Source organism: Littorina saxatilis, linkage group LG17 (genome assembly GCF_037325665.1).
Source record: "Littorina saxatilis isolate snail1 linkage group LG17, US_GU_Lsax_2.0, whole genome shotgun sequence".
Lineage (NCBI taxonomy): Eukaryota > Metazoa > Mollusca > Gastropoda > Littorinimorpha > Littorinidae > Littorina > Littorina saxatilis.
In genome coordinates, this window is record NC_090261.1 from 14,761,739 (window position 1) to 14,786,601 (window position 24,863).

The following is a 24,863-nucleotide window of genomic DNA, read 5'->3' on the forward strand; positions in this document are numbered from 1 at the left end:
GCAGGACGACCATCCGCAAAAACCGGAGCTGGATGAGCTGACGTCACTCCCCCGACTGAGTGGAGTGATGCCTGCTCAAGCCTAGGCGCTTGAAAGCCGGAAGGCGCACGCTGTAATCCACTATCTGGTATCCGGAAGGAACCACCAGAAGAGGAAGAAGCGTTTCCGGCCGAAACCGGAAGTGTAGTCAACGGAACCGCAAAATGCGGAAGTGAAGACTGCACTGGTTGACTTCGCGATCCGGAAGGACCGGAAGTCAGTGAATACTCCATCCTGCCGCGACCGCCGTAGCGTGCCGGAGCGGACGGATCATCACTTCCGGCAAGTGCCGGAAATGCGGCAGTCGAAACCGACTGCCGCCGCTGTTCGAACAAGTCCGGGGCCTCGTAGGTTATCGCCGGAAATGAAAGATCAGCATGGTATCGGTCGTGACCCGATGCGAAAGAGCTGTCCCCCGAAGGAGAACGTCCAGGCGCCTCACGAGGGCTATCGGACCAGCTCTGCTTACCAACCGACGCTGAAGAGGGAGGACGCTGCTCCAAGCCGGAAGTGGAGGACAAAGACACGGAAGCCAATGCCCGGACGTCACTGCCAGATGCCGGAAACGCCGAACTGCTGGCGACGGAACGCTGAAATTCTGCCTGCACCAAGCTGCGGATTTCTGGAACCAGTGACTTTAACAGAGAGGAAACCAACGCACCTTGTCCAGGTGCTAACAAAGAAGACGAAGTCTCCGATGTAGAGACAGGTGCAGAAGTAACAGTAGCGCTAGGCGCCGCAAAAGAAGCAGAAGTAGTAACAGCGCTAGGCGCCGAAATTGGTACAGCCAACAAAGTGTTACGCTCTTGGTCTGTAACAAGTAACGTTGCTTTGGAAGAGGAAGACTTAGCCTTAATTTTCCCCTTGGGGTCCGACTTGCCACGGCGCTTGTCTGAATCAGACATGTTGACAACAACACGTGGCAACGCGAAAAAATTTACTGAAACATAAGTCTAAACGACTGGAAAATTCAGTAAACACACGCACTAATGCGTTAACAAAATACTATAGCTAAACTTGCCCCACAAGCAGAGGCACGGAGAGCTACAAACAAAGTCACACGAGCTAGAAAACTAACTCACACAACAAAATGGCGACACGCAAGACACTGACACAAACGTCAACAACACGTGGCAAAGTAAAAAGATTTACTGAAACGTAAGTCAAAACGACTGAAAACACAGTAAACACACACGCTTACGCGTCAACAAAATACTAAAGCTACACTTGCCCAAACAGAAAGAGGGCACGCAGAGCTACTAGCAAAGTCACACGAGTTAGCTAACTAACTCACACAACAAAATGGCGAAACACGCAAGTCACTGACACACAAGTCCGTAAAAAACGGACAACGTACAGTAACGAAACAGCGCAAACAACCAACAACAAACGGGAACGAGCTCACCAAACTGTAGGCAAGGCGAGCAGACAAGCTGGGTAACGTGGCCGGCGGGTGTCACTCAAACACACAAGGTCAGCCACAGAGCGTCAAAAAGTGAACCGTCCTCTCCGAGGTGAAAAAGACGTATGATAATAGGCACGTGTTCCTAGAGGAAGTGACGTGGCATACACCCGTATGGGAGGTAACTCCCGGTGTACTGGCCCATTACCAAAGCTACTTTCACTTTCGTTTTGGTGATGGGGTTGCTTCCCTTTAAATTCTTTAGCCGGGTAAGCGTTTTTCAGTGATAAGCATCTCAGGTGACTCAATGCTAATGTGATTCGGAGTAAGAATATGATATTAAATGCACTGAGCAAGGAGGGAGGGTACAAAATACAATCGCACTACAGGAGAAAAAGGGAGAAACCAGAAAGGGGACAAAAAAGGCAGTTTCCAAACCTAATTCGTGCTCCCAATACTGCAGCCAGTTCCCACGAAGATGTCGCCGCTTGTTAGATTCCATATCTTGTCTGAAAAGATCGCATCAAACAAGAGAAATACTAAAACTGTCCAGAATCATATCTTGAGATGAATCCTTACGTTCATGGTACAAGCAATAGTCAAACATAATCATGCCAAAATGTGTGTATTTGGACCACAATCAGAAAGAAAGTATGTGTACAAAAGACTAACTTTGTGATGGAATAAAACATCAGAAGGACGTCCAACGGTATCAAAACTACTAACAGAAATGAAAAAAAGAAACACGCACCCTCACACACAAATTCACACTTGCATTCAAACATACGCTCAGGCATACACTAATGATCAAGCTAAGAGTTTTGTAAGCCGGTGTCACTAGGGAATCAGCAAGAACAGCTCCAACAAGAAAGATACAAAAACGATCACTTTCTTTCTTTCTTTATTTGGTGTTTAACGTCGTTTTTAAGCGTTCAAGGTTATATTGCGACGGAGAAAGGGGGGGGGGGGGGGATGGGATAGAAAAACGATCACTCGATAACAGCAACCGACCCAACTAAGGGCAATAGGATAGCTAAAAACTTCTCGTGATAAAATAAAAAATCACTATAAAATGCTATTAAAACCATTAGGACTTATGTTCACATGAAGAACAGACAATATTTACTAAGAAAAACAACAACAAACTCCTTACTCCTCTTCATTTTAAAATGAGATTTTAGTGTGGGTATTTAAAATTCTAACTGGTAAAACATTAGAATAGAAAAAAAGCGACTGCAGGTGAGAAGAACAAGACCAAGATAACAATGAAAATGTACTCACCAGAAACAGGAACAATAAAAATACTAATAAGGACCGTTATAATGTTATTTGCTGTCTGTCTTCTTCTTTACTTTTTTTTTCTTTCTCTTTCTGTTGTATCTTTTTAAAAAAATTTTTTGTTATTTTAGCTGACGAAGACATACGTCAAAACCGGTCCTTATTCGTATTTTCATTGTTTGCGTTTCTCGTGAGTACGTTTTGATTGTTCTTGGTAAAACATTGAAAATGTCTACATCCTACGCCAAACACGATTAATACGTACGAGCGCAGCTCATCATGCTTGATTTGCAGGATCCCGTCGTGGCGATAACCTCTGCCGAACTGTGTAAAGGACTGGGAGGGGGAGGGGGACGGGGACCGCTCTGGCCGCACATCGGTCAGCTGTAGGCGATTGCCCACCACCTCCACATTGCTGCCCAGACCACCGGTCACTGAGTCGTCAGTGTTTGTGTCACTGGCTGGGGGAGCTGCTTCAGGGGATTCAACTGGTAAAATGGACACATTCAGAACTGATGATCAATGCAAGAAAAAAAAGTAGGATTAATGTTTACAAGGATGAATAATGATTAACAAAAAAGAAGAAAAAAAAGAAAGAAAAAAACCACCCACGAACAATCTTTGTACATCAAAAAATATTTCAACTTTACATCTGTTTTGATAAATTTTCCTTCTGGCATAGCAAGTACCAGAAAAATCTCCTTTTCAAGAACAGGTTGTGAAATATTGTATGTAAAACTGCAAGTGTTAGTAGCTGATAAAAAGAGACACACTAAGATGCTTGCCAAGATCAATGAAGCTTGAAAACAGACAAAAATTAGCTCACTGTTTATCAAATCTGAGCCAGATAGTTTATATTTTACTTCCATAGAAGGTAATTATTAGCCAAAAAATTATCACTGAATGCAAAAGACTCTTGCAGCATGAACAAAATGCAGAATAAAGTAAATGCTCACCGACTTTAGGCATGTCTGGGGTAGGAGGTTTGTCCATGGTGCTGTCTTGAAGAGCACACAACTGTCGGATCAGGTCATCGTTTTTCAAGCTCTCCTCCATGTGAATGCTGCAGCACAATCAACAGTTTCAATAACAATAGTCAACACTTTATTCTCTGTGATGAAAATGTTCTGAGGGCCTGCCATTTGATATAACATCCAACAACAGAAAAAGACGGCAAAACATCATTCATGCAGCGTTACTCACACACAAAATCCAACAGTCATTGCACTTAAAACCTTTCTTTCTTTATTTGGTGTCGTCGTTTTCAACCGTTCAAGGTTATATCGCGACGGAGGGAAGGGGGGTGATGGGATAGAGCCACTTGTCAATTGTTTCTTGTTCACAAAAGCACTAATCAAAAATTTGCTCCAGGGGCTTGCAACGTAGTACAATATATTACCTTACTGGGAGAATGCAAGTTTCCAGTACAAAGGACTTAACATTTCTTACATACTGCTTGACACTTAAAACCTAGCTTGTGCATGCATATGTAAGAACACTTTCTCAAATAGTGTAAGTAATATTCCATCTAATTCAGCTTTTGTATTTATTTATTTTATCATAGTCAATCAAATAAAAAAGACATTCAATTTTTCTCAGCATAGCTTAACTTTTGGTTAGGTCACAAAGAAGTTATAACTGGTAGTTTTCTTTTATAAAAACTAACGGAAGACCTGCATAAGCTAACCTGCCAAAGATGCGACAGAGGGGTATGTAGGCAGACAGTGCCAACTCAGGTGTGAAGACGGCTGTCATCTCTTGCCGACATTTCTCTGCTGTGTCCTGGCCAGGTCGTGGTGACAGACACTCCTCTGAAACACCCTCTACTTTCAGGACAAGGTCACAACACTGGTGTGTCAAGGTAGCTAAACAAAGTGAGTGTGTGTGTTTGTGCATGCGTGTTCACACGCATCTGCATTTACACACATCAGCATGTGAACAATTTTGTGATTTTGTGTGCATCAGTCAATTTTTCTCTTTTTTCATTAAAGCTGTAGCTTTCTTTGTTCTTTTCCCAAAAGAGATTTTGAGATATCAAGTCAATTTCACAATATTGCATAACGGAACAAAACAAAAAAACGAATGAAGCACACACCTCTTTCATCCACAGTGCCCACAGCAGCCAGACTGTGCCAGCGATTCATGTTGGCCCCCGGTGAAAGTGACCGGCCACCTGGCGTGTTGCCTAGCAATGATGGGTTGACAGGTGTTCCGATGGTGTACTGGCTGGTTGTGGAATCCATCTTGATTGTGATGTACGACTCGTCTGAATTTGCCGACCCTATGACTGAAAAACAAACATAAATCAATTACATCGCCACTGCCGGAAATCAATATGCACAGTAATACTGAAGCAAAACAATTTTCTTGATCGAGCTCTTGTTGTGTTCTCTACCAGTTCTTTATGTTTCCAAAACTCTAAAAGTTTCTGCCAAAAATAACATGCCAAAACCCTTGAAACAGAACTACTTATGATCTTTAAGGATTAAGACTCTCATTCACGAATACACACACACACCAGGTGAGAGATCTCTGGGGCTTTGAAAATGCCAGAAATCTTCTGCCCGACACAGAGCAACTTCCCTTCCCACACACAAACACCCAGTTACTTCACACAGCTTTAACCACATGAGAATCACCATCACCAGGCAACATAGACATAGGAGTGGTGTCAGGCGTTTGCGCACACACACACACACACACACACAGCAACTCTTCTTCCCACAATCAATCACCCAATTACTTCACACAGCTTCAACCACATGAGAGAAACCTCACCAGGCGACATAGACATAGGAGTGCTGTCAGGAGCATGCACCGTGGAGAAAGCCTCCATGAAGACCAGCATGGGTCGGTGCAGGAATCGGCGGGTCATCTCCAGACCCAGACGCAGACCCAGAACGTACAGCAGATCCAGCAGCTTGTGGCTGAGGAGCGAGCGGCAAGGGGCGCCACTCGGGAACGACACGGAGCTGGAGATGAGCAGACTGAGCACCGGTGAGATGCACTCTGTGACAATGGTGTCCTGTTGAGTGGAAAAGTTACCGTGAAAGTCTGATTGTAGCAACACTTTTCTGTGGTCATCATTGTGTGAGGGCACCTCTAAACATTGGCCACCTGTTTCTTAATCCAATTACTCAACTACTGTAGGCCTATTTGTATTATGATGAATGGACACTGAGAACAATGGGACACTCTTGTTTGGGAATTCTTTTCATGATGGTACTACTGCACTACAAATCATTAACATACACAAGAGCCCTTTGGCTAGATAAACCTTACAGAAAAGTTATGTACACAAATCAAACATATCTGGACTGGTTGTTCACCATGTGTTCTCGCTCTCAACAAAACAATCTTCACATACTCTCACTGCAAACTGGCCGACTGTTGAGCACAAACACATCTTCAACAACATGAGATAATCCACCAAATAAATCAGGGAGATATCTATAACATTACATTAAGCGCCCAATAAACAAAGGGAAGTAAGCGCTCTAAATGCATAAAATAAGTGTAATAGAGTAAGTGAGAGTTATTCGGAACCCGTCTCCTGGCACCTGAGAGAATAACAAGCATTGAAATGAACAAGTGACTTTCATCCTCAAAACTTGTTTAATGTTTTATTTCAAAAATGTTTAAGAATAAATTTTCATTTGATTAATATACTTACCCGAATCACATAAAGCATTGACACAGTCTGAGATGCTAAGGTCTGAAAAGCGCTACCCGTCTAAGGGAAGCAACCCCACCACAAAAAAGTGTAAATGGAGCCATAGTAATGACACCAGACCAGGGGAGTTACCTCCCCTTGGTGTGTACTACGTCACTACCGCTCCCCAACACGTGGTCAAGATCATACGGCTTTTAAAGAAACTAAAAACCATAAGCGGGGTTGGTGGGAGGGCATAAACTATGTGATTCGGGTAAGTATATTAATCAAATGAAAATTTATTCTTAAAATTTTCAATTAAATTACATATTCTTACTCCAAATCACACAAAGCAGATAGCTTCAACAAGGCGGTGGGAAAGAAAAATCTAACTCACTCTAAAAATCCTTGCCAGGAACTAGCCCGCTGCAACCAAGGCAGGAAGGGCCCGAAAACCATCCTGACTGACAGCAAAAGTTGCTAAAGAAACTTCAGAGAGCCAGTAAGCTAGCTGTGCCAAGCACTTCGTCCAATCTCCTGGTCGTAAAACAGCCAAGGAAGAGACCCAAGCCCTGGATTCAATGAACCCAAGCCGAGTCAAGGGGAAAGACAGGCTGCGCCACCCCCCCCCCCCCCCCTTTCTATTGGAAGGAAATGCCAATGCCCTGAAACGATCAGTGCATAAGATTGTCCGCTCAGTACTGAGTAGGACGAACCAAGGTGACCGTAAGAAAATCATGCCAAAGTATGCAAAACCTTGGGATGGAGTGAAGCCCGAAAAGGCCTAGGAGATAGAAGTCAGCTCTAGAGAAGAGTGACCGATCTCCACACAATGAGTGAGAAAGACTCCCGAGTACAAGGTACCAGAGTCCAACTCGATGGGAAAAACTCAAAAAAGAGCATAAGTGTTCCTAAAGTTCCAAGAACATGAAGAAACGCTCACCCGCAAATGCATGCTGTACTGCTTTTCTGCGTTAGAGCACGTGTCCAACCAAGACAAGAAATCATATAGTTCCCCTGGGTAGTGACGCCAAAGAAAGAACATGGCTGCGATCTTTGACATCGTTACCCTTCGAGCATGCTTGAGAAGGGTGCCGTAACCAGCAGTCTTGCTGCCCTCAAAATAGATGGTCGGAGGAACTGGAAAACCAGAACCACCGGACAGCAGAACCCTCTACTGCTTCGTGCCTCAGTAGGCAAAGAAGGTAGCAGGTAGCCGCTTGCACCAACAGAGTGGTCGGCGTAACCGTATAACAGAAAAACCCACCTGACCGCCAGTTATCCTCTACCAGTCCATGCAAAAGCAGAGAGAGATAGTACGAGGAAGCAGCGGAAATCACGGTGGCCAAAGCCTGTTGTGACTGGTGACCCTCAACAAAAAAGGCTGAAAGCCATAGTGCCCGCAGCTTTGGTAGATGAAGTCGAAGATTAGGTTTAACCTTACCAAGACATCAGCCTTGCCACGTTTTTATCATGGCGGCCAAACAATACAGTTACTGAAAAATTACAAGTCCAAAAATGGACGAAAAGTCAGCAACTACAACAAAATTCCAGTCAAAATAATGACTAACAAGAGGCGAAGCCTTCAAGGCTCACGTAAGAAATCGACAAACAGTAACACAAACTCAATCACTCCGTCACACATACACACACACACACACACACACACACACAGTAAGCATAGGTGACACTGTGCAAGAAAGCGAGACACTAGATCTAGATCTAGCCTACTTAAGCCTGTCCTTAATACACGAAGCTTCGCAAAGTCTTAATACCAAAAACCCGCAGCTACGGCGTGGTACTTTGACCCCAACATCGCTTCTCAAGTTTTGACATGCGAAGCTTCGCCGTAGCTCGCAACGAAGTTTTGTGTTTTTTTGTAAGAAGAGTGCTTTTTGATTCAAGATGGACGACGAAATCAGACTCAATACCATAGTGAAGAATGCACTTCGACTTTGGTCGATATCGACTAACCTCCTACCTGTATTATTTCATACTGCGATGCATTGACATGTCGAATGAAACTCGAAATCCCAGCGCTCACGCCAACTGGTCCCGGCCGTGCTCAGTCAACGAAATAGAACACATACAATTAACTTACGTCATCATCAAGTACGTAAAGTACAATTTGTGATGTAAAGTACTCAGAAAGAAGCACACCACGCGCTGGTCGAGACTACGTGCATGCGCTTTCTGACTAATAAGATTTGAGACGCCAAGACATGAAAAGATAACTCTCTTTTCCGCCATAGTGCCTTTCAACTAGTCTCGGCCCGCTCAAAATAATGAGCCAAAATGACCGAGACTTTCAGTAATTCCTTCGCGTGACGTCTAACCCTCTTACGCCATAATGTGACGTCTTCAAATGACGAAATGTTAAATTTTCTACCACAGACATACACACGCACACACGCACACACACACACACACACACACACGCACAGACAGACAAAGTTACGATCGCATAGGCTACACTTACGTGAGCCAAAAAGGAACGAGCTCACCAACTAACTTCTGCCTCCGTGGTTGGCACGGCAGACAGAACAGCCACGAGAGCGCCGAAAATCAACAACCTTCCCCTCAGAGCTGAAAAAGTCGTATGATCTTGACCACATGTTGGGGAGCGGTAGTGACGTAGTACACACCAAGGGGAGGTAACTCCCCTGATCGGGTGTCATTACTATGGCTCCATTTACACTTTTTTGTGGTGGGGTTGCTTCCCTTAGACGGGTAGCGCATCTCAGACTGTGTCACTGCTTTATGTGATTCGGAGTAAGAATATGTAATTTAATCGAAAATTTTTAATTAAATTTTCATTTGATTAATATACTTACCCGAGTCACATATTTAGCATTGACGCAGTCGAGATGCTAGGTTGACTGAAAAACGCTATCCCGTCTATAGTATAAGGGAAGCAACCCAAGCAAAAAAGTAGCAAGCTTGCTACCCTGGGTTGCCTCCCGTAGCGTGCATCACGCCACAGATCTCGTACCCGATACGAGACACCCTCATTCGACTTCTAGAATACAAAGAAACTAAAAGCGGGGAAGGTGGGAGGGAATTACCTATGTGACTCGGGTAAGTATATTAATCAAATGAAAATTTAATTAAAAATTTTCGATTAAATTACATATTCTTACTCCGAGTCACATATTTAGCAGATAACTCCAACAAGGTGGTGGGTAAGATCAAAAAGTTCAAACTCACTCTAAAGTTCTGGAGAGACAAAAGCCAGCTGCCGCCAAGGAAGGAATAGGCCGAGACCCATCCTGACAGAGGGCAGCAATGTCTGCAGAACCTGATAAGACAAAATCCTAGCGCCAGAAGCTGTGCGCAGGACATCATCCAAACCCCATAGGCCAAAAAGGCCAAGGAGGAGGCCCAGGCCCTGGAAATGAGCTCGGGCCGAGCCGAGGGAAAGATAGCATAAGCTATGACAAGGCGGAGGGCAAGAAAATCCCTTGCCAAGAAACTGGCCCACTGCCAAAAGTCAGGAAAGGATCCCGTGAGAAAGCAACCACTGACTCACTCTAAACCCTTGCCAGGAACTGGCCCACTGCCAAAGGACAGAAACGGACCGAGAACCACCCTGATTGACAGCCGAGATGTCTCTCAGGCAAGAAATGCGAAAGACGACCTCAGAGAGCCAGTAAGCTGTGCCCAGCACTTCTTCCAATCTTCTGAACCGTAAAACAGTCCGGAAAAGGACCCCAGTCTTGGATAAACCCGACCAAGTAGAGGGAAGGACAAGCTGCCCCCCCCCCCCCCCTTAAATGGAAGGAAATGCTAATGGCCTGGAAAAGATCCGTGCGTAAGGTTGCCGGCTAAGCCCTGAAAAGGACCGACCCTCACGGAGACCATAAGGCAACCATTCCAAAGTAAGAAAACTTTGGGATGGAGTGAGGCCCAAAAGGCCGTTGAGAGAACAGTCAGCTCCGGAAGAGTGACCAAACTCCAAACCGGAAAGAGAGAGACGCCTGAGTATCAAGTACCCGGGTCCAACTCAATGAGCAAAACTCAGTAATAGTCATAGTTGCAAGTGAAAAAGGGGGTGACCAGGCCGGAAGCCCAACCCAGCAGAAATCGTCCCAACTCACATCATGCAAGCATGATGGAGAAGAGGAAGAGACGAAATCCGCAGTCACAAGAACCAATTGCCAAAGTCGCAACACGACAGGCAGGAGACTATAACACAGGCTAAGGCCGAGAGCCTTGCTGCCCGTAGGCCGGCCATTGCACCAAAGTACTCAAAGTACACAGGCACAGTAAGAAACCAAAGTTTCGGCCGCCGAAAAAGATGCTGGCCTAGAGGCCAGCACCGAGAAAACTGGAACATTAGCTAGACCTCTGCCCAAAAAGGGGAGGAGTAGCCAAAAAACCTGAGAAAAAGTGACAAGCCAAGAATGACTTCTCAAACATGCAATGCCCAGACAATGCACCCTCAGGAAAATCTGAATGTTACTTCCGAGGCCAACTCAAGTGAACCTTAAGTTTGGACGAAACACCAGAACGCGTCTGATCGCTAGAGAAAGACAAAGTCAGACTCGGCGAAAGACAAACCTGGACCGAGTCCAGAAGCTCGTGGCAAGAGAAAACGGGGAAGCCCAAAGGCAGAACCCCCTTTTAAACGGAAATCGACCTCTCAGCACCCATACGCTGGGAAAGAGAAAGAATGTCGAAGCCCGAAGCCACAAGCACAAGGAAAGCAACAACCACCACCTCCAACGGATGAAATGGCTGTTGCTCCCGCCGAGGCTAAAACCCCGAAGCCCTAAGGCCGGCTGTTGTTTCAAAAACCCAGCGTACCTATGACGGCTGTGAAAGAAACAATCTCACCTGAGCTGAGGACGTAGGCCGCTTAGGCTGAGTCCGCTTAGGTATAGCCTGCTTAGGAGCGGCCTGCTTTTGCTGCTTTCAAATAGAAGCTCAAAAGAAGGGAACCGCTGTTCTCTGTTGGTCTCAATCCCCTGCTTCTGGCATGAGAGGCCAGGCTGCCGGAGAGAGACCGTCCACCAAGGATGACGAACTGAGAATGTTCCTTGTCGACTCCTCAGAAAACCGGGAGTGGGCAAGAAACAAGTCCCTTCCGCACGAGACCGCATGGAAATAGTGCAGAGAGGACAGCCTCATCTGTGCCTCGTTCACCCTAGTAAGTGTGGAGAGGAGTGAGACACTTCCTCCGCGTCCTGCCCTTTACTAAGGGGAAAGGGCGCCAAGGAATCTGCCAGAGCGCGAGAAAGCGCCCGCAGGAGAGTCTCGGAAATGGAACTGAGTTCCAAAAGTTGTCAGCCCCCTTCCTCAGAGAATAGGAGATTCTGCCCATAGAGCGGCAGAACCGAATCCTTCCTCAACAGCTTCGTAAGAAGCGAAAGAAGATCCGGCGTGACCGGAAACGGTGCACGCGGACGGGGAAAGGCCAACAGGCGGCTACGAGACGACCCTGGCCAAGGCAACTTCCTCTGGTCCGCTAAGGGCACAAAGGAGGAAGCCTGCGCAGGAGCGGCAAGGCATTCCGATGCCGGCTCCGAAGCTGAACCCTGAGGAACCAGCAACGAAACCGACGCCGGAGGCCACCCCCTGTCGAAGAGGGGGGCTCGGCGAAAAGGCAAAAAGGCGAAAAGCTACAAAGGGCGATTCTTCAAACCAGAAGTAGCTGCTTCCTCTTTGCCAACCGAAGTCCTTCCTGTTGGCAATCGATTGTGCTCATTCCCTAACTGAGGGGAGGATGAGAGGAATCAAAAACCAAGGAAAGTGGGAGAGAGGAGCTAGCGGCCACCACCGGAGTGTGTGGATGCTGCTGTCCCAACAGAGGCAAGAAGCCTGTATGCCCATAGGGCAAGCCTTGTTCGAAATTCACCGGCGACCAAACGGAAGCAGCGGGAACTGAACCGGAAAATCCGGGAGGAGCCGGAAGTGCGGCAGCAACAGCAGTGCTATGCCAAAGCTGGTGCTGAGCCACCTACGAGCTGAAGCTCGGAACCCAAAGGTAGGCCGTAGGCCAGAACCGGAAGTGACAGTAACCTGTGCACTACCCGCTTGACCTACCCTCCTGCCAAGGCCGGAAGCGAAGCTGCCGGAAATGGCTGCCGTGCAAAGGGCAAAGCTCAAACCGGAAAGGGCCATGGGCTGCCCACATGCCGATGAACTAACATTTCCAGCCGGAGCCGGAAGAGAAGCTGTCGCGAACGACTGCTTACGTATAGCGCCGCTCAAGCAGGATGGGATCATTATTTGTCCACCTTCCAACGAGGCACTACTTCCGTGAACCGGAAGTGCCGCTGTCGCGTACGACTGCCGACGTAAGGCAAGGCTCGAACCGGACGTGACAGTAGCCTGTGCACTAACCAGTGAACCTACACTTCCGGTCGGAACCGGAAGAACAGCTGTCGCGGGCGACCGCTGTCATAGGACGAGGCTCGAACCAGACGTGACAGTAGTCTGTGCACTAGCAAGTGAACCTCTACTTCCGGCCGAAGCTGGAAGCGGCTGCCGCGAACGACTGCTGACGTAAATTCGGAAGCTGGCCAGAGCCGCCGAAGGCAGCTGCTCCTCGCACACGGACCCGAAGTCCGAAACGCCACCTGAAGGGGACGGCTCATAGCCAAAAGAACCCGACAAATGACGCTGCGAGGGAAGGCCGTAAGCCGAACGCCCATCCTGTTAGCCATCGATGAAACTCGCACCCCTGACTAAGAGGAAGATGAGAGTCACCAACAACCGAAGGCAGCTGAAGAGAGGAGCTAGCAACCACCACCGAAGTGGGTGGCTGCTGCTGTCCCAACAGAGGCAAAAAGCCTGTATGCCCAGGAGAACCACCGTATTCGAAATTCGCCGGCGACACAACGGAAGCAGCGGGAACCGAACCGGAAAAGCCGGGAGGAGCAGGGAGTGCAGACGCAACAGCAGAACTATGCCATAGCTGGTGCTGAGGAGTCTGCAAGCCACAACCCGGAAGCCCTAGGCCGGAACCGGAAGTGACAGATGACTGTGCACGACCCGTTTGACCTACATTTCCTGCCCAGGCAGGAAGAGCAGCTGCCGGAACCGGCTGCTGTAGCAGGGCAAGGCTCGAACCGGAAGGGACCATGGGCTGTCCGCAAACCAGTGAACCAACACTTCCGGCCGGAGCCGGAAGCGAAGCTGCCGCGAACGGCTGCTTACGTAAAGCGCAGCTCGAACCGGATGGGACCATGGTCTGTCCGCAACCAGTGAACCACCACTTCCGGCCGGAGCCGGAAGGAAGCTGCCGCGAACGACTGCTTACGTAAAGAGCAGCTCGAACCGGAGGGGACCATGGTCTGTCCGCAACCAGTGAACCACCACTTCCGGCCGGAGCCGGAAGGAAGCTGCCGCGAACGACTGCTTACGTAAAGCGCAGCTCGAACCGGAGGGGACCATGGTCTGTCCGCAACCAGTGAACCACTACTTCCGGGAACCGGAAGTGCAGCTGCCGCGGACGGCTGCTGCGAGCACATACCTTGTGTCGACCGTATCCCCAAAGGGACCTGCTCAGGTGCACTCCCGCAAGCGGAAGCCACCGAGCGCCGGCCGAGAAGAGAAACGCCTCCCTGTGCACGGACTCCAGAGCCATCACAGAAGCCAGCAGGCTGGACAGGTGATCAGGAACAAAGGAAGCCAACGACCGAGGGTCGCACACCCCCGGGAGGGAGGCAGAGCTGGAAACAGGGTCCGTCCGCGACATTTCTGTACGAACGAGCGTCCGAATTTCTGGAATCAAAGAAGACAAAAGGCTAGCAACAAGAGCGCCAGCCTCCGGCGCAGGTACAGGGGTAGAAACGGCCGTGGTAGCGGCCACACCCGCCGCCCGCGAGCCAGACGAAGTTTCCTCCGGAGTCTAAATAGGCACAGGAAAAACGAAGTTAGTCTTCGGGTCAGAAACGTGAACCGTGGGGTTCCTAGCAGAAGAGGTGGAAGCCGAGGACTTAGGTTTAACAGGGCCTTTGCCCCTAACCTCGGCCTTAGCCGCTCGCTTTTCTCACTATCAGACATGCTGTCACACGAGAAAAACAAACTACTGAAAATACACAAGTCTCTAGGACGTAAAACTTCAGCAGAATAAACTAGCACTAACGTACCAGCTACAAGCAGCTACCAATGCTACTGGTAAACGCTCAAAGTCCGTAGCACGGACCCAAACTAACCAGCAAAAAACACCACGTGTAAGCGAAAAATGGCGACCAAAATGGCGGCCACAGCAACAAACTACTGAGCAAAATTCGTAAGTCCGCGGACGGAAAAATTCTCAGCAGAATGACAATGCAAACAACAACAAAAAGGAACAATCTCACCGCTAGAAACAGCTATGAGCAGACGGGGAGCCGAGGCCGGTAGGTGTCAAGCAGACAGCAAAACCAGCCTAGGAGCGAAATCAAGCACGACCTGTCTCTCTGGCTGAAAGATGTCGAATGAGGGTGTCTCGTATCGGGTACGAGATCTGTGGCGTGATGCACGCTACGGGAGGCAACCCAGGGTAGCAAGCTTGCTACTTTTTTGCTTGGGTTGCTTCCCTTATACTATAGACGGGATAGCGTTTTTCAGTCAACCTAGCATCTCGACTGCGTCAATGCTAAATATGTGACTCGGAGTAAGAATATGTAATTTAATCAACAGTTAAGCATGCATCGCACTTACCTCCAAGATGTCCATGAGTGTTTTGTCGGACAGAAGAGGAATGACGTATCGCAGGAGAATGACGGCCGCCACCAAACCACTCTCTGAGCGCTGTGTGAAGCGGCGTTGAGCAACGCTGATCTAGAAACAAAAATATGATAAATGTAATGACTTGTTAAAACAGACCTAAGTAGGGACCATCTTTTGTTTTTGGAATCAGCTGAACCAGGAGGTAAAAAGCACACCAAAAAGAGCATTGAGAAATAATGCCCAGATGATTTATTTTAAAATTCTGACTTAAATATGATGAAATATTGTGATGACATGATATATGGCAGTATGATGGTAGATTTAACAAAACACCACAAACTTTTTAGCTGAGAGAATTATTTGGAACCCATGAACGTGATGATCACATTTCTGCGAGAATGCCTTTCATTGTCTGAGGTGACAGCTTACTGGTTCTACATAAAACTTATTGAGTACTGAAATTCCTTCATTATTTGGCCTATGTACATGCATAGTAACTAGTACTTTTTATTCATTTGACATCCATGACTTGTCTATACACTTTACTGATAAAAGTTTCACAAACACTTCATAATGTCAAGAACAGAGGTGCTGTCATTTTGCATGAAAACCTTTACCAGAAATTGTTGCTTGTCTGTGGACTTTCTCTTGCCTTCCAAACAGCTTGTCAAACAAGATATTAATTGGGCAACGTCATCTTCGCCAAGTCCATTTCACGAAGCTCGCTGCACAAAGCTTTGGCGCTAAATTTGTCATAAAAAGACTTTGCCAAGTCAACATTGGGCTCAATTAGGGATGTCCTTAAGGTTAACCATAGACCATTTATCCTGGACCGCCAACTAGCTCTCTCTCCGCTCTTTCTCTCTATTACCAGGTAATGCCTCTCGCATTTGAGTAACCTACGCTTACAAGCCTTTCAGAAATCAGGGGGACGTGATATCCGGTGTCGATTGTAAACATGGACGAAGTTGCCGAGGTAAGTTCTGAAAATGCAAAAATAAACTCAGCAAAAGTGCATATGGAATATGTTTTTCGATGTTTTGTTAAGTTTAGTTTGGAGTTTTGGAAAATCCAGTTCATTGTCACCTCCCATTGTCACAAATAACTGGAGCGTGCTTTCTTTTCACTGTCTTCGAATCGCTGGCCTTTCAAACCGGACGCTAAGCGCCCCTGAAAGGCGGCGTCGTAACCTCGAAGGGTCACGTGACGAGTTGGCGGTCCAGGCTATTTGGTCTCTGGGTTAACTTACCATGTCCACAATGCTGGGAAGATACTGTATGACGATGATGTGTTCACCATACAGCGATGACACAAAACCCATACACTCCAGAACTTTGTGTGCATTGTTGTCCCCCGTCACACAGCGAGACGTTTTTACCACCGGTCCCTCTGCACAAAGTAGTCATACGTTCTGTCATATTCATGACAACTTTGTGTGCATTGTTGTCCCCCGTCACACAGCGAGACGTTTTTACCACCGGTCCCTCTGCACAAAGTAGTCATACGTTCTGTCATATTCATGACAACTTTGTGTGCATTGTGGTCCCCCATCACACAGAGAGATCCCAGTGGTCTTTTAAGTGGACAGAAACACTTATGATACAGATAATAAAATTATCTGAGAAATTGTCAAAAACACTCGCTCAGAAGACAAGCGAGGGCATCAAAAATCGTATATCTAATTATTTCAATAGCACTAAACCTGAAACTTCATACAACAGACAACACATTCTCCTCAATCACAAAAAGAAAATCTTCAAGGTCTGCAGCTCTTTCCTGCAACCATTTCTCACCCGCATCTTCAATATGAAGCAGCTGTGTCTCCCCAAGGTAGCAGAGCGGCAGCATGCGCACAAGGTTACGAGACAGGTAGCGCGCCGCTAGCACCGGGCCCAGCTTGGTGGCCAGCCACTTGACTGTGTCCGCCGCTATGTGGCGAATGTTGATGGCACTGGTGGGACTGTTGAGGGACAACGTGGACATCAGGTCCTCTGTCTCACTGCGCCTCATGCTGCTGTCTGACACGTTTCTCCTGAGTCGGTTCGAACTGTCGCCATCGGTGTAGTCCGCTGCAAGGTTTCTACCATCCCCCTCAGCATCAGCCGCTGAGGTTTTGTTCCAGTTTTCAGCTTTACCGACGTTTATATGCAGCGGTTTTGGCGCTCTATCCTTCTGTCCTAGCTGAACGTTCTCAAATACAGGCTCTGTGTCCGGGGCTTTGGGTCGAGGGGAGGAGCGGGATCCTTTAGGGTAGCTGGGCGGCTGGTCTAGGGCAGCGACAGGTGTGTCCAGGCTGGGTGTAGGACTGCCTTCAGCCATGTAGGCCAGGCTGGACGCTGACGCTGGCTTGGACAGCTCCCCCTCGCTGCCCCTGGGCGAGTTGAAAACCTTGTCGTCATCCTCGTCCGCCGTGGTGCTGTGCCGCCCGCTGCTGTTGCGACCCAGAATGTTGGAGATGCTGTGGATGGAGCAGCGGTCGGATTCGAACACAGCGTCCTCGCTGGTCTCCCCAGCGCCACTGCTCTGTGACACGCCGCTCAAGCTGCCACACTCCTCTCTGCTGGAGAGATCCAGCGCGTCCCCGATTCCATCGTTCTCTTCATTGTCATCACCTAACGACATGGTGTCGAGAGGATCTTCTCTGTCTTCATCCTCATTGCCTTTATACCCCTCAACACCTCCACCCACAGTAGCACCGTCAATGTCATCACGAATACCATCCTCCAGAGCTTCTTCACCCAGCACAATGTCTGGCACAGGTCTGACCGACTCTCTGACCCACCCCGCATCTTGCTCCGCCGTCTCCAAGTCTTCCAGCAACTCCTGGCTGTAGAAGCGACTTGGTAGCAGGAAATCCTTGTACCCGGCCACGGCCTCCACCAGCAGCGTGGCAAAGTGGTGCAGAAATGGCTGAAGGTGCAGCCTCAAGAGCAGCTGGGTGAGGTAGGTGCGGTGGTACAGCTTGATGTGCTTGGCGGTGGCCGGGCCCTCGGAGAAGAGGGTGGAGAGGGCGCGGAGGAAGGTGAGGGAGGTGTGGGCGGGGCCCAGGGCGCGGCTGAGGATGTTGAAGAGCTGCCAGGCGGCCTGCACCATGGTCAGCTTGTCGGCCAGCAGGGAGTCAATGAGAGGCAGTACAAGCTGCAGGCCCTCCTTGCCCACCTCCCCTCCCCACTTGAGCAGGAACTGTTCCATCACTGGTACCTGCAAACACACACCACGGCTAGTGAGCATCAGTGACCCAACAGCCAGCAGTTTACTTCAAGATTGCACAATGCCCTCAGTGACCAAACAAAAAACAACAAAAAACCCAAACAAATTATTTTTTACAAGTAAAATGACTATTTCTAAGAATACTCATCTCAATTTAACAAATAGGAGTTACCTTACTTACGAGTGCTAGACTGAGAAGCGTCCTATGTTACAAGTACTAGACTGTAAACAAGGTCGCTAACTCTAGATTTCCGTCAGTATACCATTTAGGGGAGTAGTCTCCCCTTGTCGGTAGTACCTCTCTGCGCATGTGCCAATGCCCATAATCCCCAGTTTCAATTCGAAGCTATTAAGTCAATAGCGGGGTTGGTGGGAGGGTCTCTGGTTAAATTGAGGTGAGTATTCTTAGAAATAGTCATTTTACTTGTAAAAAATACATATTTCTTTCGAATACATCACCTCAATTTAACTAATAGGAGAATAGATAACAGGCTGGAGGGTTGACCTTCGATCGGTAAATCTAGTGTCACCTCACCCGACTCAGCCCATTTGTCCGGAATCCCCCTTGTAAAATCGGGGAAAGAAAAGGATAGACCATCGGACTGAGAAGCAAGAATCCCTGAGTCGGGCGAGTGGCAAGTTGCATTGTTGCCACTGTGTCAACTTGCTCCAGAAAAGGACAATCGAAAGAAAGTCCCACCTGTCAATGTAGAGCTGGTTTCTACTCGGTGGTCGTTACTATTCCTCTGATCGCTTTGTCTTTATCAATGTTGGGTTATGGTTATGACTTGCCATTATGCGCCTTGGGCGACCCAACTCCCCAGCAACGTAAAGTTCTACAGGCGGATCAGGTGAACGACCTAAAAAGATGAGGAATGGTCTGTGGGGCAATCAGAGATAACAATTCCTCTAATACCTTGAACTTATCACCAAGGTGCGTCTCTGCGACTGATCCTCTATTAAGGGAGATTGACAGAGTTCCCAGAGATCTTGTAGAATTCTGGTCTGAGGCACCACTTTCCATGGCTATCAAATTGTGCCAGTCGCATGAATGAATATATATATATATATACGGCTTGTGTCTGTCTGTCTGTCTGTCTGTCTGTCTATCTGTCTGTCTGTTCGCCATGCACGGCCAAAGTTCTCGATGGATCTGCTTCAAATTTGGTGGGCATATTCAGGTAGACCCCGGACACAATCTGGTCGATGAAAATTTTCAACACGTGCTCAGATTTTGGTTTTTCTGTACATCCATTTCCAGTCACTCTTCCTTATCTTCTCCAGTGTTTTGCGCGTTTATCTCCCTTCCTTCGTAAGGTGCTTTGCCGGCGTATACCCGGCTTTGCCGGGTATTCGGCTCTACTTCTTCCCGGCGAAGCAGGTAATCATCTAGTATATATATATAATTATCCTCTCTGAATTTACCTCTCTGAGGATGGTAGGCTCAGATACCAGTGTAAATTCAGGCTGACTTAGCTGTCCCTCCTGCGTGACAGGAAGTAAGCGCAAGTGCGCTCAGCAGTACGGTCACTGTCTGCACCTTTCCTGTGCCTGTCTCAACGCATGTGGGGGCTATAAGCCTACCCTTTGTGGTTATAGGTACCATTTGTCCTAGAATAGCCAGTGAAAGACAGCCAGCTGTATTGTCTTTACCCAAGGGGAAAACCTGCTTCTTACTTTGAAATTCCACACTCATAGCGTGAGGGGGTCCCCAGTGACCATGGGCATCTCTGAGCCCTTATTGGCTGAATGACCGCTCTTGTCTTACTCAAGAGGATGCCATGCCTGGCGTGCAACTCACTGAGAGGTCCCATTTGTGATTTCAGCAGGACCGTCTTCTGGCTTGATCAGCCAGGTCCTTGATCTAGGTTTTCTGTAAACATGGTTGTAGGTGTCAACTGCTGGGTTGTCTGCCCAGTATAGGTTTTGTGGGTTCTGGGACACTCCAGATTTCTGTAGAGCTCACAAGTTCTTGGATGACTATGCAGTGATGTTCTCAGGCCTATGGCCGGAGGTGCACTATCTTGGGCTGATGCATAGTTCTGCCCCCTGGTAGTTGAACTCACAAAGAGGTCTATGTTGTGATCTCAGTAGTACTTCTGCCTAGATCACCCAAGTCCATATCTGGATTTTCAGAAAGCGTGGCTGTGGGCGGAAAGTGTTGCGTTGTCTGACCAGCATAGCTTTGTGAGCTCTGGGGCACTTCAGCTGTTTGTGGAGCTGAGCTCTAGGGTGACTATGCAGAGTTGTTCTCAGGCCCCTGCCTGAGGCAGGAGGTGTACTCTGCATAGTTCTGACTTGACAAAGGTCTTAGTCAGCACCCGAGTTGCCACGTTTCTCACCCAAAAAACGACGCGTAGCCGTAGACTGGGAGCGAGTGAGATAGGCTGGTGTGGTATTCCTGGGTCCAGCTAGGATCTCACTGTGTCTCTACCTCAAGCTCTTAGAGCGAGGGAGAAAGGCTGGCGTGGTATTCCTGGCTCCAGCTAGGATCTCACTGTGTCTCTACCTCAAGCTCTTATAGTAACACAACTTTTACTCACCTTGTGTCACCGTAGACTGGGAGCGAGGGAGATAGCCTTGTGTGGTATTCCTGGCTCCTGCTAGGATCTCACTGTGTCTCTACCTCCAGCTCCTTTAGCTCTTGAGTCCAGGCATCTGAGAGTCTACATATGGATGGGATGGACACTTTCACCCACTGTCAAAGGTATTGCCTCACTTTCTTTCTTTATTTGGTGTTTAACGTCGTTTTCAACCACGAAGGTTATATCGCGACGGGGAAAGGGGGGAGATGGGATAGAGCCACTTGTCAATTGTTTCTTGTTCACAAAAGCACTAATCAAAAATTTGCTCCAGGGGCTTGCAATGTAGTACAATGTATTACCTTACTGGGAGAATGCAAGTTTCCAGTACAAAGGACTTAACATTTCTTACATACTGCTTGACTAAAATATTTTTTTTTTCATTTTTTTTTCATAATGTGTATGTATGCACGCATACAAGTTAATCAAGTTAAAGTTGGTAAGAAAGTATTCTTTATCCAATTTGAAGAAGTACCACCACGTGGTCTCTGCTGAGTCCACCATGATCATGTGATAAAAATACCAAAACCATAGTCTGCCAACCGCAGACAAACATCGTTTCCCAGAAACATAGGCGAAGGAAGTTCCCTCCGTAATACTCCCGGAGGCGCATATCTCAATCTCAGTGTTTGGTTTTCTTTCCAAGCGGGCGAGATTTGCTGTTGTTATTCTTCGATACAACCTCTTTCAGTTCTATCAGCATTCAAGCGTACTGCGTTCCGTAGCTACGCTGCCCGCAAAAGTCATCGCAGTTTGTCATGACCGAAGTATTCATACGCCGTATGTAACCTTCGCGGGCGCTCGGTACTTTGTACGCAGTATCCCATAAGCCTACACATTCGGATAGGAAATGCTCGCGCTTCCGGTTGGGATAACGCACATGGCAAACCTCGCTGTAGTCGATATAAATGCTGTTAAAACGCCAAAAAAAACGTCCGGGTAATTGCGAAGTTGAAGGTCTTGTTCGTATTCCTACATTGAAGTGTAGGGTGACCTGCCGTTGCTTTCTATTGAAAGTGGCAAGGTGAGTTATCGTTCGCGGAGTTCTATTGCGCCAGTGGAACCGGCCAACCGCTGTAAATATCTGTTCCGACATTCGTAACGACTGAGTGAAGAATAATTGTCGCTCAATTGCATGTTCACTAGTTTTAAAAGACTAGTAACGGAGCCTGTTAGGCTCTGTGCCTCAACAAGGTATCATAGAAGTACTTCTACTTATGACTAACTCAGTAACTTTGTTACATACGTTTCACTTTCATTTTCACGGTTCGTTACGTTGTTCAAATGTGATGAATGTATACGGGCGTAGTAATCATCCTTAAAAAAGGAAAGCCCAAACCGTGATTGAAGGTAAATGTTGAAGTTCCTGTGAAGGAAGTCTTCTTAGACGGGAAAGGTCTAAATACACGTCTAGCTCCCCGTAGCAAGAAATTGAAACTGGGGATTATGGGCATTGGCACATGCGCAGAGAGGTACTACCGACAAGGGGAGACTACTCCCCTAAATGGTATACTGACGGAAATCTAGAGTTAGCGACCTTGTTTACAGTCTAGTACTGTTATTGGGAGTTTAGTTAAACCTTCTCACTTCAGTGAGAACTTTTCCATCACTAGACCTGTTTATTTTGCAACATAGTATATCAAACAAATCTAGTTGTATGTATTACATACTGCTCCTGTATGAATTAATGGTTCTGAATTACATAATTTTCAACATTTTACTGAGGATTCAGTGCCTGAAGATAACAAATTTGTAGGTGCAAATGAGAAACCTAATTAGGAGCTTGCTTTGAAGAGGTAACAAATGCCTTTTGCATCTAATTACTTTCTATTACCACATATTTACATAATTCCACACAAAGACAAATAACTGTCCCCAGTAACACAGCAAATCATGTGACTTTCTGCATGTAACTCTAAAAACCATGAGCACTGCCACAAATCTAAGGAATTACGTCTAATGCGAAATCTTAAATTCTAAAACTGATCACAAAAAACCAACCAACTTCTATGAAAACTGACTTTAATCACACCCTATCACTTCAACCACTGACCTTGCTTCTCGCCAACTGTTTGAGCATAGCGGCCTTCTCGGCCGGTGATTCCATCCCCCTTTTCACTTCCTGCATGGCCTCGTCAGTGGCCTTCAGGTGGCACAGGCAGGTGTAGAGGCTGGGGAAGTAGCTGGGGAACGGCAGCACGTCAGCCTGGGGGTGGAGGAGCAGGTTGGGGGTGGGAGGGGGCAGGCCTCCACTCATCACAGGTGAGAAGTAGATCTTGTGGGTGTCCCCCTTCGAACCTCCAGCATCGTCAGTCGTTGGCAGCTTTTCTATGTGAAGGTCGTTCAGCAGCAACCGTACTGCTTTGTGAAATGGCCTGAAAGAGAAGCAACATTCTAACTCTCACAGACAGACATTTTCTAAATTACTCTATAAAAAATGTAAAAATAACAAGCAGTTACAGACATAGTATAGTGGTACAAGTGATGAAAGAACACCCTTGGGATTAGTCAAACATGTCCCTACATTTCAGGTGACCTGTCGTGACAGGTACATTTTCGAAAGATAACAGATAATGGGACAAAAAAGCTGTCCTTTCTTGAAAGGTGTTCTCTAATCGCAGATATCATTGCATGTATTTTCTTCTATACATACAAAGTAGATCAAACAAAGGCGATCAGACTGAAACAAAATTTGATTAGTGCTTTAGTGAACAAGAAACAATTAACAAGTGGCTCTTTCCCATCTCCACCCCTTTCCCCGTCGCGATATAACCTTCGTGGTTGAAAACGACGTTAAACATCAAATAAAGAAAGACTGAAACAAAATGAAGACAAGACGGCAATAAAATACCACTTAACTAACAAAACGATTTTTTTTTTAAAACCAGGTAATAACATATCACATTTCTTTTACCACATTACTTTTGAATCATACACTGATATCTTCACCAAATTACCTTGGAATATTAGAAATATCTCCAGAACACAGGACCCTGATATTGTCGAGACGCTTGAGAAGGGGTGGGGCCTCTTCCTGCATTCTGAGTTTGGGGGCGAGAAACATCTCACACACCAGGCACAAGAAGGATGCCATGTCCTGAGTCACCAGCGTGTGCTGGCGAGGCCTGGTGTTTGCCTGCAGCACAAATACTTTAAGTCACAAAACATTCTTGTTGTCAGAGTCAAAGTGAAAGACGTAGAGAGAAACTGACACTGACTCATGCCTTTATCGTGTAGAGAGAGAGAGAGAGAGAGAGAGAGAGAGAGAGAGAGAGAGAGAGAGAGAGAGAGAAAGAGAGAAAGAGAGATAGAGATAGAGAGATAGAGAGATAGAGAGATAGAGAGATTGAGAGATAGAGAGATAGAGAGAGAGAGAGAGCGAGAGAGAGAGAAAGAGAGAAAGAGAGATAGAGAGATAGAGAGAGAGAGAGAGAGAGAGAGAGAGAGAGAGAGAGAGAGAGAGAGAGAAGAAAGTGAGAGTTAGAAAGAGTGAGAGTGAGAGAAAGACAAAGAGGGACAGACAGCCAGCAAAGGGATAGACACTTCACCTTCATGTGCATAATTATGTGCATGCGGGTGCATTAACACGCATTCACTTCTTTCCAGTGTGCAATTGTGTGTACCTGTGCATTAGTGTACAGCTTGCAGGGATCCTTTACTCCTCCTACATCTATACATTCTTTCTCAACATGCTTTCAAAGTCTTATGATGTCTTTCTAACTATGTTTCCATGTGCATGTATGACCTTACCTACACTCAAAATAGCTCAGGGAAATAGAGGAATAGCTCAGTCGGTAGCGTTCTTTATTTGGTGTTTAACGTCGTTTTCAACCACGAAGGTTATATCGCGACGGGGAAAGGGGGGAGATGGGATAGAGCCACTTGTCAATTGTTTCTTGTTCACAAAAGCACTAATCAAAAATTTGCTCCAGGGGCTTGCAACGTAGTACAATATATGACCTTACTGGGAGAATGCAAGTTTCCAGTACAAAGGACTTAACATTTCTTACATACTGCTTGACTAAAATCTTTACAAAAA

At 47.1% G+C, this 24,863-nt stretch overlaps 1 protein-coding gene across 1 annotated transcript in view; it reads right to left on the minus strand.

The window, feature by feature from the left end:
• Positions 1–24,863, minus strand: part of LOC138952423 (WD repeat-containing protein 81-like) — a 49,153-nt gene that overhangs the window by 13,243 nt on the left and 11,047 nt on the right. Inside the window, exons 9-19 of the mRNA XM_070324092.1 lie at positions 23,782–23,960; positions 22,878–23,199; positions 16,826–18,233; positions 16,282–16,421; positions 15,024–15,143; positions 5,498–5,744; positions 4,815–5,006; positions 4,407–4,530; positions 3,676–3,782; positions 2,985–3,207; positions 1,880–1,950 (exon numbers count right to left, since the gene is read on the minus strand). Of these exons, the coding sequence (XP_070180193.1) occupies positions 1,880–1,950; positions 2,985–3,207; positions 3,676–3,782; positions 4,407–4,530; positions 4,815–5,006; positions 5,498–5,744; positions 15,024–15,143; positions 16,282–16,421; positions 16,826–18,233; positions 22,878–23,199; positions 23,782–23,960 (3,133 nt within the window). The remainder of the gene's footprint in view (positions 1–1,879; positions 1,951–2,984; positions 3,208–3,675; positions 3,783–4,406; positions 4,531–4,814; positions 5,007–5,497; positions 5,745–15,023; positions 15,144–16,281; positions 16,422–16,825; positions 18,234–22,877; positions 23,200–23,781; positions 23,961–24,863) is intronic.